Source organism: Anoplopoma fimbria, chromosome 17 (assembly GCF_027596085.1).
Source record: "Anoplopoma fimbria isolate UVic2021 breed Golden Eagle Sablefish chromosome 17, Afim_UVic_2022, whole genome shotgun sequence".
NCBI classification, from domain to species: Eukaryota; Metazoa; Chordata; class Actinopteri; order Perciformes; family Anoplopomatidae; genus Anoplopoma; species Anoplopoma fimbria.
The window spans coordinates 8,850,358-8,868,051 of record NC_072465.1 but is presented as its reverse complement, the minus strand read 5'-3'; the positions used below and the strand labels follow the sequence as shown (position 1 = coordinate 8,868,051).

Sequence of the window (17,694 nt, the reverse complement as noted above, 5' to 3'; positions counted from 1 at the left end):
TTCATATCTCTGGTACTGATATCAAATGTCTCATCAGCTTGTTGGTGAAGTGAGCTGCACTGTTTGTCGGGTTTGGCCATTGCTGACACTTCCGCTTCTCACAATAGTGATATGACTAACATGTATGTCCCAACCCAAAGTGACCTAGTTAACTCCCTGAGTAAGAAACATAGAAGGTACCTGTGTTATTAACCCATAGCTCCCGGTAGCTCCTGACAAAATGATTTTATAATGTTGACAAGCCACACATGATTTGGTATAAGAAGTATGTAGATATGTATCACTACCAAACAACAAAGAGTCACAAAAAAAAGAAAGAGACATAACATGACTACAAAAATACACAAAACATTCACAAAATATTACAAAAGAACACAAAAAAGACTTCAAAAGGACAAAAACAACCCCAAATAAACACATGACTGCAGATAAAAACACAAAGACACACACCGTGACTACAAAAAGTCACAAAACAACCACAATGAAACATAACTTGATTACAAAGACAATCAACCACAAATAGACAAAACATGACCACAAAGCTACCACTAAGAGACATAACACAACTATGTAAAGACCTTAAACAACCACAAAGAGATACAACTTGACTTCGAAAAGTTACATCCTGCTTGTAGTTGTAATCTTGGTGTCTTAATATTTTCAAGGGGATGTGATGGCGGGGGGGATAAGGACCCCTGACCCCAGTGCTAATCTACTGGCTACGGCCCTACACATCAGTACAATAACTTACAGCTGTTACCTTATTTTGTACATTTTAATTATTTGTAGAACAAGTAGTAGTAGTTTGAAGTTGATCGTTCATGATTGTTAGTCTGTTTCTTCTGAGAATCTGAAATGCAAATGCTGGAGAGCCCCTTTTCTGGATTAATTACTGACTCGAATCAGAATCCTTTTTCTTTACAACTTTTTTTTTTACAATGTATTTTAATTAAGATTAAACCTGTATCAAAGAAAATCATATCAATCTATGTGAATACAATTGAACTGCTCTGCAGTTTTTAGAAAATGTAGTTTTATACAGACCTTGATTGACATTGATCAAAGGATAGATACTAGTCAGTCTATATAATTTCTCATTTTTTCCCATCCCTATAACATAAAGTAAATTTGATAAGTGGTCTGAAACAAACTTTAGGTAAAGTTCTATTCAGAGTCTGCAGATCACCATGGTACAGTTAGTGAACACTGAAATGATAATGGTCATAGCCTCTAATGAGACATGGATATACCGTGTCGGGAGAAGAGGTGGAGATCTATTGAGTAGTTGTAAGAAGAGTAAACCACGAACCATTAAGGTGCATTATGCAATACATATGTGATACTCAATGCACCTGTTACTTGTCGTGGACTAATTCCACTGACAGATGGCGCTAGATAACAGACTATTTTCTCTCGGGCCACCACTCATAACGTAACGTAAGACTAGAAATCTTGAATGCTCAGAGCTCCACATTATCAATTATTCACATACATTCGTTTGATATCAATATCAAAACTGCAATACAGGCTCAATTATTTGCTTCGCTTCACTTTCTTTTCTTAATTTAGGATTAGCTGTCTTCCAGAGGCGCCTGTATGGCCGTTTATTTTTTATTATGGTCGTCCCAACCTTTGATCGATCTAAAACACGCTCCTAATTAAATACTTTGGGTTTCAATCGATATGAATATGTCTCGGGATAATAGTTCCTGTGCTTTTACTGCATGTACATAGGCAGCCCGGTGACGTTTGTGTCGTTAGGCACGTTTTGATGCCCGGCGTTGCCCGTGCGGGTGGAGTTCCTCCCCTTGACAATGATGAGCAACGGATCATGCGGGCGACCAAGGTGACGTAGATCGAGCGCACCCAAATAAGCGAGACAAGAAATGGTAAACGACGTTTGGCGCGGTTGGTAGACGAGCTGCTGACAGCGGAGGGAGAAGAACCGAGGTCCACCTCGCAGTTCATCGGTTTTCTAGTCCTTTCCTCTTGGAGAGACGCCCGGGAGACATCCGCACATCTACTAAGAGAGGCTCGGTGGGGTTAATTCCAGGTCTTCTCGTATCCTCTCGTCAGCCGTCTATCAGGCGGACGGAAACACCTCGAACATGCCTCCCGTCGACAAAGACACCGGGAAGAACGAGCTCAAGACTCGGATACAGCAGCTCATTGACGCCAACCAAGTGATGGTGTTCAGTAAAAGCTACTGTCCGTACTGTGTCCAGGTAAAGTAGTTATTATTTTCTCGTAGAGGGAGACATCGCTAACGCCGGTCGGAAACTTCCATCTTCTCCCACGAAGTCCGCGGGCTCTGTCTAGTTGCTGGCCTTTCCTTGTCTCGTTAAAGCTACCAGCGACCTTGCTGCATCGGAAGCAGACTGCTGTATCGAGCTACAACGTAGCCAAACCACAGAAAGCAATGAACGTTAACCACAATGTACTTCAGGTCGACATTTGGAGAAGATTATATCATGAAGTCATTAACGTGTTAGCCGCCTGGCTTTTATCTGAATGTGTGGTTGTACTTCTTATGAAAGTTGGTTACATAACTCAGAGTTCATAGCTGACGTTAAAAGGTCCTTCTTCCGCCAACATACTTTACACTTGGAGGGGAGGTGGACGACAAATTAACAGCATGAGAGGGTTTGATTGAAACAAAGCTCTCTGTGCTGCCTTCATGGGTGTGGAGTATGTGATGGGCCTGTGAGTGTGTTTGCTATTATGAACGGGTGTTTCGGAAGTCATTGCTGTCTTGCGCGTGGAAAATATGTACCATGTGACTGAGGAAATTAATATCTATCTATATATATATATATAATTTTCCACTTTTTTCTTTTTTTTTTGTAGGTGAAAGACTTGTTCAAAGAGCTGCATGTCGAGTGTAACGTCGTGGAGTTGGATCTCATAGGTAAGATAGTTTTGTTACTGTACATTATGTAAACTACTAGATATGTCTGCTCACCCCTACATTTGATTGTTATAAACCACGTTTGAGTGTTTACATAATGCTTATGAACGCCTAAAATGATACCAATGTTGTCTTGCTTCATTTATTAAGATGCACCATGAAAAGCATGGTTCAAATCCACAGTGTTCTTTACGCACTGTGTAAAATCCTCCATTATGTTACATTACATTATGACATTACATGTCATTTAGCAGACGCTTTTATCCAAAGCGACTTACAATAAGTGTATTCTATGTAGTGGGGATGTTGTGTTTCCTCGAACTGTGCAGCAGCACAAAACCTGCTGAGTCACTGTGAAGATACCCTGGCCTCAAGCATATCTCAGTAATCTCTAATCTCTAACTGCTCTGTCTCGTAGAGTTCTTTATGTCACACTGTCAGCTGTTTGTCAAAGCCATTATATAGGGATGCTGACGGTTTTAATTAAGGAATGATTGACGAGCTTAATCAGCATTAAGAATATGATTGATCAGAATATATAACGAGCTAACGTAGCTTCAGCTAAGGGAAATCTCTTATCAATATGTTGCAATATGATCAGCTTGACCTCCAGTCTAGATTAGTAGAGGATATTAAACCGCAGGCAACCATGGCAACAGTGCTACTTTGTGTTGTTGGTCAACTCTAACCTTCGCAACTTCTGAAAAGTAGGCGACCATTTGAGCGCAGCCTGTGTCTGTGCTTGTAGTGGAGTAGCCGTGGTGTAAGCACAGAAAGACACTTGTCGGTTTGCGGATGCAGAAAATGATAAACATGAAACATTTTGTGCCATGTCATGCTTCCCCTTTTTTATTTTTGCCTATTCTTTGTGTATTAGTCATGCTGATTACCATATGAAAAGAAGATGTATTGAAGGTGTGGTTAAAAGTAATCAGGTACCCTGCTCACTTTGTACTAACAAATTAACCTCCCGTCCAGAGGATGGAACCAACTACCAGGAGATGCTGCTCGAGATGACCGGGCAAAAAAGCGTTCCGAACGTCTTCATCAACAAGATGCACGTCGGCGGCTGTGACAAAACACTGCAGGTGAGGAGCACATGTGTGCAGATAGTTGACTGTCTTGAAGGGATTTTTCTTGTGTTAGTCATCAAGTGACTTATTCACACTCCAGACACTATGTACAAAGGAGCCTGTTTAGTTCAAGTTGATGCCCAACCCAGTGTAATGACATGGCAATGCCCGTATTGGGACACTAGTTAATAATAATAATAGCTGTTATGAGAAAGCTCTGTTTAACATTTGTTTGAGTCACTCTAGCGTTATTTGAAAGGAGTGTTATAGCATGTCACTACGTGATTGATGTACATAAGTGTCGTATTGATGCAAAATTGCGTTAATCTATCTGTCAGGCTCATAAAGACGGCAGCCTGAAGCAGCTACTGGGCGGAGACAACGAAGCCTATGAGTACGACCTGATTGTGATCGGAGGAGGATCTGGAGGCCTGGCCTGCTCAAAGGTGATACACTGGGTTACCTCCGCCTTTAACCGTTTTCCACTTTACACAGAATGGTGTTAGGAAATCACAGATTTACATAACGTTGCAGTAACATTGGCTCTGTTGACAACAGGAAGCTGCTTTATTGGGGAAGAAGGTCATGGTACTGGACTATGTTGTGCCCACACCAAAGGGAACCTCCTGGGGTAAGATGCTTCAGGATTCTTAGTAAGATACTTGTGATGCACTGTATGTATTTGAATCCATTTCCACAAATTGTTAATGCGCAACCACTGTGGTCAATCAGGTCTCGGCGGAACATGCGTGAACGTGGGCTGCATTCCCAAGAAGCTGATGCACCAGACGGCCGTGCTGGGCACCGCCATGCAGGACGCACGCAAGTTCGGCTGGGAGTTTGACGAGACAGGTGAGGGCTCAGAGCGCCGACCCCGGAGGTCACGAAGGGGGGACATCGCGCCGGTTTGCCGCGGTAAATCAGGGGCGAGTCTGGTCAATGGGCACTTGTTAGCGTTCCACTGATTCTACTAACGGCCGTCTGTCTGCACTCAGTGAAGCACAACTGGGACACCATGAAGACGGCGGTGAACAACTACATCGGCTCACTGAACTGGGGTTACAGGGTGGCGCTGAGGGAGAAGAGCGTCAACTACGTCAATGCCTATGCAGAGTTCATCGAACCACACAAAATCAAGGTAAATGAGTACTTTAGATATAGAGGAATCTTGATTGTACTTTGAGAATGTTTTAAGTTTATTTTATGTGTGTGCAGTACTTATTCGTAGACAGTGTATTACCTACAGTAGATAATGTCAGCACGTCCTCAGTTTGGAGAACAGAGAGGAGTACCAGCACGGGAGTAAAGCAATCTACTGCTGTGTGCAGCACCACTTATTTAAGTCACCTTAAAGAATCAATATCATTTTAAGTGTATAATATATTTAGAATATTTGCACCACTTTAATTCGCCATTAAACCGCCTTTCTGACGGGGAACTGAAGCCGTTGGCTATGCTCTCTTTCAAAGCTGCCAAACTCCATTGACAAAAACAGTCATTTAATCCTGCAGAACACAGGAGATGCTGGTTTACCACTGCCTCGATTGGTTGGTTTGTTCCTGTTATTGTGTGACTTTGGTGTAAACTATCAGGTCAGTGTTAAACAAGCAACTCTATTGTTCCGTGTGATAAAATGACACACGGAACAATTTCAGTCAATGGAGTCTTGTGGCTATGATGATAACATAGATGGATATTAGTGCCTAAGTTCCCTGGCTGTCTGATGGCAAAATAAAGTGGTGAAAATATTCAAACTGATATTGATGGCTGCTAAAATACGTTTTGCTGCTGCCCCTGTCCACAGTAGTACTTTGCTTTTCTCCCGTGCTGGTACTCCTGTCTGTTTCTCCAAACAAGTAGCTCATACAACCCCATTTCAAAACATCAGTACTATCCCTTTAACTGCTATGGCTGGTTTGGTTCCAGTCTTCGTAGACTTGACAAATGTCATTTTCTAAAACTATAATATACAACTGTTTATTTGATTTGACCCAGAAAAAGGGCCTGGCTGTCTGCTTTTGAAATGTTGTCTAGCCTGTTGTGGCAACCTTTTTTTTATTTTTTTGCTTTGTCTTTAACATGCTTTGCTAAACATTTAACCTCCGACTTTGGCTGCCTTTCAACATTGTTGTTGTTGGCTCATATTATTGCGATGCGATCACATCACTAGCTGCACCCAAAGCAAATATAAAAACAAAAACACGCTGCACATCACTGACAAAATAGACTGCGCTCAATGAGTCACTCAGGATTGCCTATTGTAGCTTTCAACAGAGTTTTTGTTTGTATTTTCTGACAGGCGACAAACAAACGAGGGAAGGAGACGATTCACACGGCGGCTAAGTTTATCTTGGCTACAGGCGAGAGGCCGCGTTACCTGGGCATCCCTGGAGACAAGGAGTACTGCATCACCAGGTGAGAGCTCAGTGCCAGTCACAGTGGTGCCTGTAGCACCACCCAGCCCTATCTAATGACAGGCTGTGTTCCCAGAGAGAATCTATAAGCCCAGAGCGTGGGTTGAGCACATGTCAGAAGTGTGTGATCTCTGAAAACACAAACACAACCCTTTTAATGATCTGGACGCTTGTGTCCTCCTGGGGTGGCTTCTCCTCAGGGCGTTGACTAATCTCCCAGCTGTTTAAATGTTATGTAAGGTTATCCTCAGGTGTCTGTAGTGATTATACTGCTGTTTTGGCAACCCACAAATGGCCTCATGCTGCTCACTTAGTCCCACAAAAACCTCAAACTAAAGGCTGTGGTGTGACACAAGACACAACCCCACCTCGACAAATCATTTGTCTAGTTTCCGGTAGTGTTTCGTATACTGTCACTGACCAATTTAGTTTTAAGACAGCAGCGTGTGTTATAATTGGAGAACTACAGTCTATTCATTTTTAACTAAAAATCAAATGGACATATGAGAAGTTATCATTAGCCTTTTAACATCCTGTGTCTGTCTGCTCTTGTCCACCAGCGACGACCTCTTCTCGTTGTCCCACTGCCCGGGAAAGACCCTGGTGATCGGGGCGTCGTACGTGGCGCTGGAGTGCGGTGGTTTCCTGGCCGGCCTGGGTCTCGACGTCACCATCATGGTCCGCTCCATCCTTCTGAGGGGCTTCGACCAGGACATGGCCAACCGTGCCGGGGAGCACATGGAGGAGCACGGCGTCAAGTTCCTCCGCAAATACGTCCCTGTGAAGGTGAGCGTCAACCGGACTGACGAGATAGCGTTTTAGATGAGGCAGCACTTTCACTTACACACTCGTGGCAAAGTTAAGCGTTTGTTTCAATAGGGCTGTCTGAAGGGCAAACTTTTATAAGCCATCAAAATGAAAGCATGTGTTTTAAGTCAGCTTTTTCATTAGACAATTTTAAGACGCTGTCATTTCACTTAAAGGAGCCTCCATTGGTAGCAAAGGCATCTGGTAGTCGTCAGACTTTGAATCCTGTGATTGCACAGCATCAGGATTATTGTCCTACCGTCTTGCATCATAAGTTTTTATCTCTCAGCTGGACATTTGTCAGAAGCACAAACTAATTTAGTGTGTGTGTGTGTGTGTGTGTGTGTGTGTGTGTGTGTGTGTGTCTGTGTGTCTGTCTGTCTGTCTGTCTGTCTGTCTCTGTCAGGTAGAGGAGCTGGAAGCAGGCACTCCAGGCAGGCTGAAGGTGACAGCCAAGTCCACAGAGACTGATGAGCTCATCGAGGGGGAGTACAACACGGTACGTACTCATCTGTCGCTTCATCTCGCCCATCTGTTACTGGAGTACTGTTGGAGAATAATGTTAAAGGGAATCCCAAATAGTTCATTGTTAAATAAATATACATAGAAACATGAATTAAAGCTAGGGTAGGTAATGTATTTTAGAAGCATTTTTTGCCATATTTGTTGAAATTGTCTCAACAGCTAGACAACAATCAATAAGTCAATTGCACTGACAAAGCATTTTATTTAATCGGCTTGAATGAAATTATTGGCCGTGTTGGTTGTTTACACTTGTAACGATAATTTATGGGGGAGTGGCTTTCTAGATTTAGCATTAAAATGTTGCAGATCTCTTTTTTTTTCTTTCTTTTTATTTTTTTTTTACATTTAGTCTCAAGGCTACATTTGGCCATTCATAACATACCAGCAACTTTCCTGCAGGAGCGACACGAGGACGAGGACTTCCTTCCTTTTTTAAACTACAATTCTTTGTCCTTCAGGTGCTGATAGCAGTGGGCCGGGACGCATGCACCGACAAAGTCGGCCTGGACAAGATAGGGGTCAAAGTCAACTCAAAGTAAGTTTATTATCTCATTGCGTATCTTTCCTTTTTTTTTTTTCTCTCCTCCATACGTCTATCCCATTACATGGGGCGGCCTGTGCCTTTAAGACTCGTGGTACAGTCATGGTGATTCAGCAGTTCTTGCCCCATGGCTCCCTGCAGGGGTGGGGTTGTTGGGGATTCGGTATGGGGAGAGGAGGGGTGTTTCTCCCCCCCCTCCCTACAGTGTGTCAGCTGCTTTCTAATCATTAAAATGAATTATCTAAGAGCTTTTCATGCCGGTGTCCTTATGTTGGTTTGTCTGATCTTATGTACGTATATTATAAGACTCCATTTTGGTTGATGTCTTTAATCAGTATATCGCCTCCCTTTTTATTTATTAAAAAAGTAGAGTTTAAGTTAAAACAATAATTTGAAGTGTTAAGTTTTGAACTGGATACTTATACAAATAGTTAAAGTATAGGGAATGTAGCCTTTTCTCTGAGGTTTTTGTCCCTCAACTTTTTTGTGAATGGCTGAATGTTCCAGCGTAACAGGCCAACAGGGATTAAGACAGCATGAGGCTGGCTTAAAAGAGCCTCGGTGGGTCACATGGACCCAGTCTTATGATTTCAGTAGTACTCTGATGGAGCTGAGACACAGCCAGAGAGCTTATATGTGGCTTATCTGAATACTACAGTTATGTTTCTCCCGACGTGACCTAAGGCTCACTTTGCTATTTTCCTTGTGATGGATAGACGGTCCTCTGCTGCATTTTAAAGGGTTGTCGGCTGTCAGACCGAGGGGCGTAGAACAAAATGTCCCTGGACGCAATTGTTGAGAACAACCAGTTAGAGCATGTGACAAAGCGCTGACTGATGGAAAAATGTAAACCGAATACATTCTGCAGGGCTGAGCTGTGAGGATATATGATCAGTATTTCTGAAGTAGTGTTGTCGTTTTTGCCATCATTATTTCAAGATAAAAGGTGATTTTACTCGCTCTACTAAAAAAAATGGAAAAAACAGGAAGGCCAAAATGGTCAAAAGTAGAGCAATGGAAGCCACTTGGTTACTGGAGACCAGTTGGTGTTAAACTTAAGCCCAATCCGGAAGGACAGCAAACACATCTTTCTCTCAAGAAAAAAAAAAAGCTTTAAGTGCAGTTAAATGTTCTTCTTTTAGTAAAAATATACCGTCAAGTTCAGAAAAATACTGACAAGATGGCGACTTCAACAGAAAGTTCTGCATCAGATTCAGTACGGACGTACCGATACCACTTTTCTCTACAAAACAAGTACTTGCATTTAAGTACTTGCTGATGCAGAGTAAAAATATTAAGACCATTACAGTTCTAACAATAACTTAATTTTTCCGACTATTATAAAATAAATATACAACATGAGGCCATTGCTGATATTGTAATATTTAACACCGTTTCCTGACAAACGAAGCATAGATGTTTGCAGTATGGATATTGATAATTAACTGTTTAACCGGGCTTTCAGTTAAACTGCTGTCGTATCAGACGCGGTTGTATCGGGAGAATGTTAACTAGTACATGAGCACAGTGTCGAACCTGATGCTGTTAAAGATTGTTCATCAGAATTGGGCCCAGTAAACCATGCTAATGCTTTGTTTCTCACCGTCCTCTCTGACCACCGTTCAGGAATGGCAAGATTCCGGTGAACGATGAAGAGCAGACCAATGTGCCCCACGTCTACGCCATTGGAGACATTCTGGAGGGCAAGTGGGAGCTGACACCTGTAGCCATCCAGGCTGGCAAGCTGCTGGCACGACGCCTCTACAAGGGCTCGACACTCAAGGTACATCGCCTTAACCTCACACATACCATCACGATAATGATCTGTATAAACAGCAAAACACACACAGTCTGTAATGAATCAATGATAGTGGAAGTAGATTCATCTGAATTTTCCTTGATTTCTATAAAAAAATTATGCTTTTGTTAACGTGGTCACACAGTGATAAAATGTATGGAAATATAAGAAAAATTGAGATGCCTCAAAATGAATAAAGGATGCTTGTATAACATAAATGTGTATATCATAGTATAAATAAAGTAAAGTACACGGAAATTCCCAGTTCAACTTGTCCAACAGGTGATCTCCATTAATCAGATATTGTCACGTTCAAAAACGTGAAACATAATTAAGCTATGCCACAGTAAAAGATAAGAATATTTTGCAAATGTTGTGCCTTTTTTATTTATACTTGAATTAAATTGAAGAATTATTTTTCACTTTTCCTTTTTTATTACAGTCGTGGCAGTCTCAATCCATCCACTAATATATATTTACAATAGCTTATGAAAATAGGGCTGGGTAATATGGCTCATACATTTTATCTCTCTATTTTTAGGCTATGCAGCAATATACAATGTATATCTCTATTTTCTCTATCTTTCCATAACACAACTTTTTAATTAACCTGATTTGATGAACACACCAGCGTGATCGTTCTAGTAAACTAGTCAGAATTCAGAGGGAACATTAAGAGCTTGTATTTGACATTTTAGAGGGCTTTAATAATGAAATTCAACATCAGAATGTCCTGATGTTGGTCTGCTGTTATTTTGAAATGAAGTTGGACTGTGGAAACGGGAAGTTTCTCAACGACACTCTGAGAAATGACTTCTTTTTTTTCCTCTGAAGTACAGTTTTGAGGGACTAAATTAGTTATTTTAATTATTTATTTATTTTTACTGATTTAAATATATGTGAGATTGCCTCCATTGGAAAGTCCATTTTTATTTTAAAGTCAGTCCTTATACGCTCTTACCGTAATGCATAGTATATACAAGTACCTCCTAAAAAAGCGTTTGCTAGTTTTACTGTCTTTTTTTGATGCAGAGGCTGACATCTCTCATCACCGTGTTGGAGCTCAGAGCACATAAACTCACTTTGGTGTTGACAAAAACTTTTTTAAATGATCACTGGAATATCCTGTGACGAGAGGCTTTATTCCCCTAACAAACCGTTTTTCCTCTGTTGGTGCAGTGTGACTACGTCAACGTTCCCACCACTGTCTTCACCCCACTGGAGTACGGCTCCTGCGGTCTGTCAGAGGAGAGGGCCATGGAGCTCTACGGGCAGGACAACCTCGAGGTAACACGCACACTCTGTCACCTGAATCATTTATTATCTGTCTGGTTCACTTTAGAGTGAACCTTGTGACTAGCTGGAGTAAAGTGATCTCTAAAACTTTGTAATTTAGATCCCCAAAATCAATGATATACTTTTACATGAGCAGATTTGTCTGGAAACATATTTGCAGTATGTCTCTTTTATTTTGAAACTTCTCTGTCTCTGAGGTTTAATTGCAGACATGGTGGATTTATATTATTGGAGAAGCATTAAAAAAAAACCTACCTGCCTCAGTATTATTAATGGGATTGATGTTATTCATTGTTCATATAATGCTGCTTTGCTGTTCACACTGTAATAATGTAATAACCCCCCCCCCCCCCCCTTCAGGTGTACCACAGTCTGTTCTGGCCCTTGGAGTTCACTGTGCCCGGCAGAGACAACAACCGGTGCTACGGCAAGATCATCTGCAATAAACTGGACAATGTAAGATTATTGCTTCTTCTACACAGTCCTATCAGATCTGGGCCTTTTAAGCAACCAGTAACGCAGACCACCCTTCTTGTGTCAAACCACTGATTGGTTTTGTTGTCATGGTAACACCGTAGGATCGAGTCATTGGGTTCCACTACCTGGGGCCAAATGCCGGAGAGGTGACGCAGGGCTACGGCGTGGCCATGAAATGCGGCGTCACCAAGGAGCAGCTGGACGGCACCATCGGCATCCACCCAACATGTGCTGAGGTAAAAGTCAACTCTGTCATTATATATATTTTTTTTTTAAACCTTCCATCTTTTAGTGGTCTCCAGTCTCGTTTGGTTCACTGTGTTGGCTTTGGTTACATTGCTACTTACAAACAGTCCAAGAATACACCTTGCGGTATTCTAGACCTGTAGCAGAGCTGAGATTTTGCGGGGCTCAGTATTTCTGCCAGCTCCTCATTCAGGTTCAGAATACTCTCTGGGTACAAATACAAATAACCATATATGCTGTATTTGTCCTACAGATTACCGCACTCTCTAAAAACTCTTACCTTTCTTATAACTCTCTCCACAGTGTGCTCATTATGAGCCTTGTTTTCCTCTGGTGAATTACCAGGTTTATTATGATCTGTGTTAACATCATTTCCCAATTATGATCAAAGTTGGACCAAAGGCCTTTACACACCAGGGGGGTGCTTTTGTCATGAGTAAAGGTCGATTCTTAAGCTGAGCTTTGGCCCTGCAATTAACGGCATCAACAATCATGTATTCAACAAGAGTTGTGCCTTTTACTTAGGAGAATTATAAAACACAGGCTGCGTAGTCCAAACCAAGATGGTGTACTATTACCGTATTTTCCGCACTATAGGGCGCACTGGATTATAAGGCGCACTGTCAATGAATGGTCTATTTTTGATCTTTTTTCATATATAAGGCGCACCAGACTATAAGGCGCATTAAGCGAAACAAAACAGTCAGTCAGTCAAACTTTATTAAACGTGTTCACAATAACTCTCAACATTGTTCAAACGTTAATGAGCGTTTTCAAAATAACTCCCAACCCTGTTCAGTTGTAACACGTAAAAAAAACAGTCTGAACAGTTTGAAGTCCGCGTCGTAAGCGTGTCTCTTGACAGGAGCCATGTTGGGGTCCTTATACACACACACTGTAATATGATGGTGAAGCACAGTATGTATTACTCCGCGACGCTCCTGACTACGGTGGCCGTAATGCTGCTGCGGTGCGGCTTTGTAGTTTACCAAAGTCGTACTAAAACATGTTGACAGAGCGCCGTGTACCACACAAAATCGCTTCGAGGTCAGTAAGCACAACCAGAATCAATCCATATATAAGGCGCTCCGGATTATAAGGCGCACTGTCGTTTTTTGAGAAAATGAAAGGCTTTTAAGTGCGCCTTATAGTGCGGAAAATACGGTACTCCTTTTCCTTGTTGGTTACTCATCACACCCACGGTGTGTAAAGGCCTCGAGGCTCAACACCAGCACACTAGTGCACATGAAACACACTCACTTACTGACTGCTGCCAAGCATGGATCTTATTTCAGAGTTAGTCTGGAGACAGGAGGAACAGGCCTTTGTGCTATTAAGGGAAGTCTGTCTTTATTTGTATCTCTTTGTGAAACTGTCGAACATGTATTAGCAAATAGTGATTAGCAATGGCAAATGTTTAGTTCTTATTATCGATTGTTGAATTCGTTTTTGGTTTCACACCTATGTTGTGTAGTGTCAAAACTACAGTCTAACTTGCATTAGACTACAGCTAATTGAAGACTGTTAAAATCAGTCTAAAATATATTTTTGAACTGTACTTATCCAGATAAACATTGCTGCTCTTCACAGCGTGTTGCAATAGCATTCTGTTGACTAACCAGTAAGCAGGAAAGGACAAGCATCGCAGAACCTAAACGGCTTTTTGCATAACAAACATGTTGAACACGTTCAACAGAAAGCTTTGCATGTGTGTAGATGTCCAGTAAGATTTGCATGTTGGTCCCATACATGTGGTGGAAAAAAAACAAAACTCTGCATCAGCTTTGCCAAAGTGTTAAACCTGCTGAAATACGCCCTGCTCCCCTCACTCAGCTAGCCGGGCGACGGCTTACAGTATTACCATGTCTGTTTGTAGAGGCCCGACTTGAAGAGCGTTTTTAATCTAATCTTATCCATCTATATTATTTTGTGCCAGGTCGTTTACCGGATGAATATTTACATTTCAGTTTTGCCCGTCTACTTTGATGCATAATGTGTATCAATTAACTTAATTGCAGCTCTCACCATTATACCTTAATTATGTTAATGCAGGATGGTGATAATTGCGCTCCATTAAGCCGTTCAGTCGTTTGATGTTTTAAATTACTTTCATTTAAATTTTGTAGGAAAGTTTGAATGAATGCAGTACTGTGTTAATTTCACCATGTTGTGCCCATGTCCAAGTTTATCATTCTCTTATGATATTGTAGTTTTAAAGGGACAGTTCACCCCGGGAATCAAGAATACATATTTTTCCTCTTACCTGTAGCGCTTTTATCAATGTAGATTGTTTTGGCGTGAGTGTTTGAGATATCAGCCGTAGAGATGTCCGCCTTCTTTCCAAATAATGGAACTAGTACCACTCTGTTTTGCATATTAAAAACTCAGCAGCGATGTCTCTGTCCAGAAATTATGACCCGGTTACTCAAGATAATCCATAGACCTTGTTGTGAGCAGTTTCATGTAGGAACTATTTTCTCTCTACACTTGCCAACCGTATCACCGCACTGAAGGATACTGCTAGCTCACCTAGCGCCACTGAGCTAGTTAACGTTACAGTTCAGCGGAGTAGGGCGGCTTTAAAGTAACATCTTGTGCTTTCACAAACAAAAGGAAGCGTCTTAGTTCAAACAATGAGTTGTGAATTGTTAAAATCCAGGTAGCCTTTTTGAAAAGGCCTAACGTGTTCCTGACATGTGTCTTTCTCCGTGTCTTTACAGGTCTTCACCACGTTGGAGGTGACCAAGAGCTCCGGTGGAGACATCGCCCAGGCCGGCTGCTGAGGTTAAACCCTGCTCGTTTAGCGAGGCTGCTCTCACATTAAGACTCTCCCACCAAAACCAGCTCTCATCTTAGCTCTCAGTCGACCTTTTAGATTCATCCTCACCTCCTGCTGCTCCGTTCTCAGAGCAGCCGTTTCTCAGGGCAAACCCCCTAACGCCGCGGCCGGCGCCCCAACGGGCTGAAGCCCTCGTTGGTGGCTCGCTGGAGAGCTTAGAGGTGACTGAAGGAAGCTGAGGTAGTTCTGATGTGAGTGCAGCCTGCTGAACAGCGGGGTTACTCTGCTGATTTTTTTTATTTATTTTTTCCACTGGGCTCCACCAGCGTTTCCCTGTTGAGGAGCACCAAACACACACACACGCACATAGGAGTGTGTGTGTGTTTGGGCTGTTTGTGACGTCCTGGCCCGTAACCTGAAATTAGGTGGGCGAGGATCGATGTCCCTCTACAGGAGAACCTGATGGCGGCCTAAACCCCTTCGTCCAATTCCCCAACTTCAGACTCTTCTCATTCAGCCCCAGTATACAGACGGCATACAGACTGACGTTCACTTTAATAAGACTGATTTAAACGGGCGCACAAGCAGGGTTTGAATGGACGCACGGCTCTGAACTCCAGCTTATGATGGAAACTTATTATTTAATCAGGTCTCTGTGTGTGTGTGTGTGTGTTGTCTCTTCATTATCGTCTCTTCTTTTGAGCCTCCATCATTCCACACATTCCTCTTACGAGGCCTTTATGATGACCTTGATGTACATACATGTAGCTGTCTTTGCTATGTGCAGGCACCAGGGTTTTTCTGCCTTAAGAGAGCTCCCTTTATCTCCCTCTAAAATATTTATCCAAACAGTTCTGCAAAGAGATCATGAGCCGAGCAAATCCTTTCAAACCTTGTTGTGCTTCCAGATGACATTGAATGGAAAATACAACCTGACTTGTACGGATTGGTGCATTAAAAAAATAAAAAGGTTTTTACTAAATGAATTGAATGCTTGTTTGTCGCATCTGGCCGTTCGCCTTCTGCTCTATGTGTATGTGAAAGATATATTCAATCCTCTAGAGGGCTGCATTCTGACTGCTGTCGGTGAGCGACTTTGGTCTTCTGTATAAATGACTTGTTCGTTGGTGTCAAACCACTGTAGATTACTTCTCTCTCAAGATTTAATAAATGATGGATTCACCTTCTCTGTTGTCCCACTTTTTCACTTATTTCATTCGCAGATCAACCCGCTCCTCACTTTCCTGAATATATTAACTTATTTTGTTATATTTTCATTTGGCAGTCCCAAACTGAAAAAAAGTAAACCATTCGCTATATTAAAGAACATTTAAAAATATATATATATTAATAGCAGGAAAAAGGTTATTATGGTTATCTAGTGTATAATAGTATTAAAAACTTCAGTTGATTTTATTTTGACAAATTTCTTATATCCCTTTAACAGACGTAGGACAAAAATAACTTGATAGTATAATGGTCTTACATTTTTACATGGAGACATTTGCAGCTTCCCTGGCAATGAACCAACAGTTTATGTAAGAGGAGTGTTATTGTGTTTACTGTATAATAATCATGTTTTTACGATGCGCAGATTTAGACTTAACATTCAGACCAGGTCTCCATTGTTCTGTATGGCGCCCAGTAAAAAAAGTGTTATATAAACAAGACATTAAGAAATACATCTAAAATGACTACATTCAGCAAAATATAAAAATGTATCAATATATGGTGAAATTATTTAAACTGAAATTACTATTACAAAATGTTAATTCTTATTTTTGTAATATATTAATATTTTTAATTTTAATCTAAAGGGCCTGTATTTATTTCATGAAGGGATTTTCGCCCAATAACTCTTAATTCCATGTCACATTTTATGTCAAAATGTCACTTGTCATGTCAGTGGTGATGTCATCGCCCTCTAACCTTTCAGCCAATCACATGCCCGCTAGCGTCTGCTAACCAGTAAACCTAAAATGTGACAGAATAAAGGTGTTTTGGGAAATTTTCCCAAAAAAAATCATTAAAAAGGGGCATTTCAAAAAAATAACTTTAATGTAGTAAATCTGAATGATGAAATAACGTGGAAATACAATTACGAGTATAAATTTTATTGGTGTTTTTTCACCTTTGCATTTCATGTTGTGGTTCACAGCCGTGGGGATTCATGTCCCTCGCACCTTAAAATAACACAATAGCACAGCTTAAATAGCATTGAGATGAGTGCTGCTCATAAAGCTGGTACAGTGGAGCCCATTCATCTACATCAGAGAGCGGTGGACAATATAATAGCATCATTTCCTCTGGAGGTCTGGGGTTTCTTTGGGACCATTCAGCCTCCGCGGTCCTGATCAATAGTGTCTGGGCTGGTGTGAAGCCTTTGTCGGGTCCACCGGCTCACATCTGAGAACGCTGTCACCTGCACGGGCTGCCATGACAACGCTGGCTTTGATGAGTTTCATTTGGATGGGACCCATTTGATTGAGGACAATCGGCCGGTGAGAGGAGCTAATGGATTCACTGGTGTTTGTTCTTCCAGTAGCACACGACACGTTTACATGGTTTGTGAGTTTGCTCTGAGGGGTTCAAAACTGAGCTCCAACCGTATGTGTGACGCTTGGCCATCTCACTCAATGTACAGTATTTACATCCTTATACCACCAAAGGAATGAGGAAGTAGTGGCGTAGTATTATAGTATTATATTAGAGGATCAGTAGCTCAGTTTGCCAGCTGATCAGGATGATGCTGGTCTTTTAAAAACGGATTTATGTGCCGCAAACATTTAGAAGCATTTAGAAGTTAATCTTCCACTGAATTTATTAAATT

The 17,694-nt window shown here is 41.5% G+C and overlaps 1 protein-coding gene across 1 annotated transcript; it reads left to right on the top strand.

Moving 5' to 3' along the window:
* Positions 1-1,879: 1,879 nt before the first annotated feature.
* txnrd3 (thioredoxin reductase 3) lies at positions 1,880-16,051 on the top strand. Its single transcript, XM_054616963.1, has 16 exons — positions 1,880-2,225; positions 2,848-2,908; positions 3,887-3,996; positions 4,320-4,427; positions 4,540-4,612; positions 4,714-4,833; positions 4,977-5,119; positions 6,281-6,396; positions 6,956-7,181; positions 7,609-7,701; positions 8,186-8,262; positions 9,895-10,051; positions 11,246-11,353; positions 11,723-11,818; positions 11,941-12,075; positions 14,806-16,051. The coding sequence occupies exons 1-16, from the start codon at positions 2,109-2,111 to the stop codon at positions 14,866-14,868; spliced, it is 1,803 nt and encodes a 600-aa protein (XP_054472938.1). The 5' UTR covers positions 1,880-2,108; the 3' UTR covers positions 14,869-16,051.
* Positions 16,052-17,694: the final 1,643 nt, after the last annotated feature.

Excerpts from the sequence above, each read along its gene's own strand:
- txnrd3 (XM_054616963.1), top strand. The coding sequence starts at position 2,109 with ATGCCTCCCGTCGACAAAGACACCGGGAAGAACGAGCTCAAGACTCGG. Across the intron at positions 5,120-6,280 it reads TCGAACCACACAAAATCAAG|GCGACAAACAAACGAGGGAA; the intron begins GTAAATGAGTAC and ends ATTTTCTGACAG. Across the intron at positions 10,052-11,245 it reads ACAAGGGCTCGACACTCAAG|TGTGACTACGTCAACGTTCC; the intron begins GTACATCGCCTT and ends CTGTTGGTGCAG.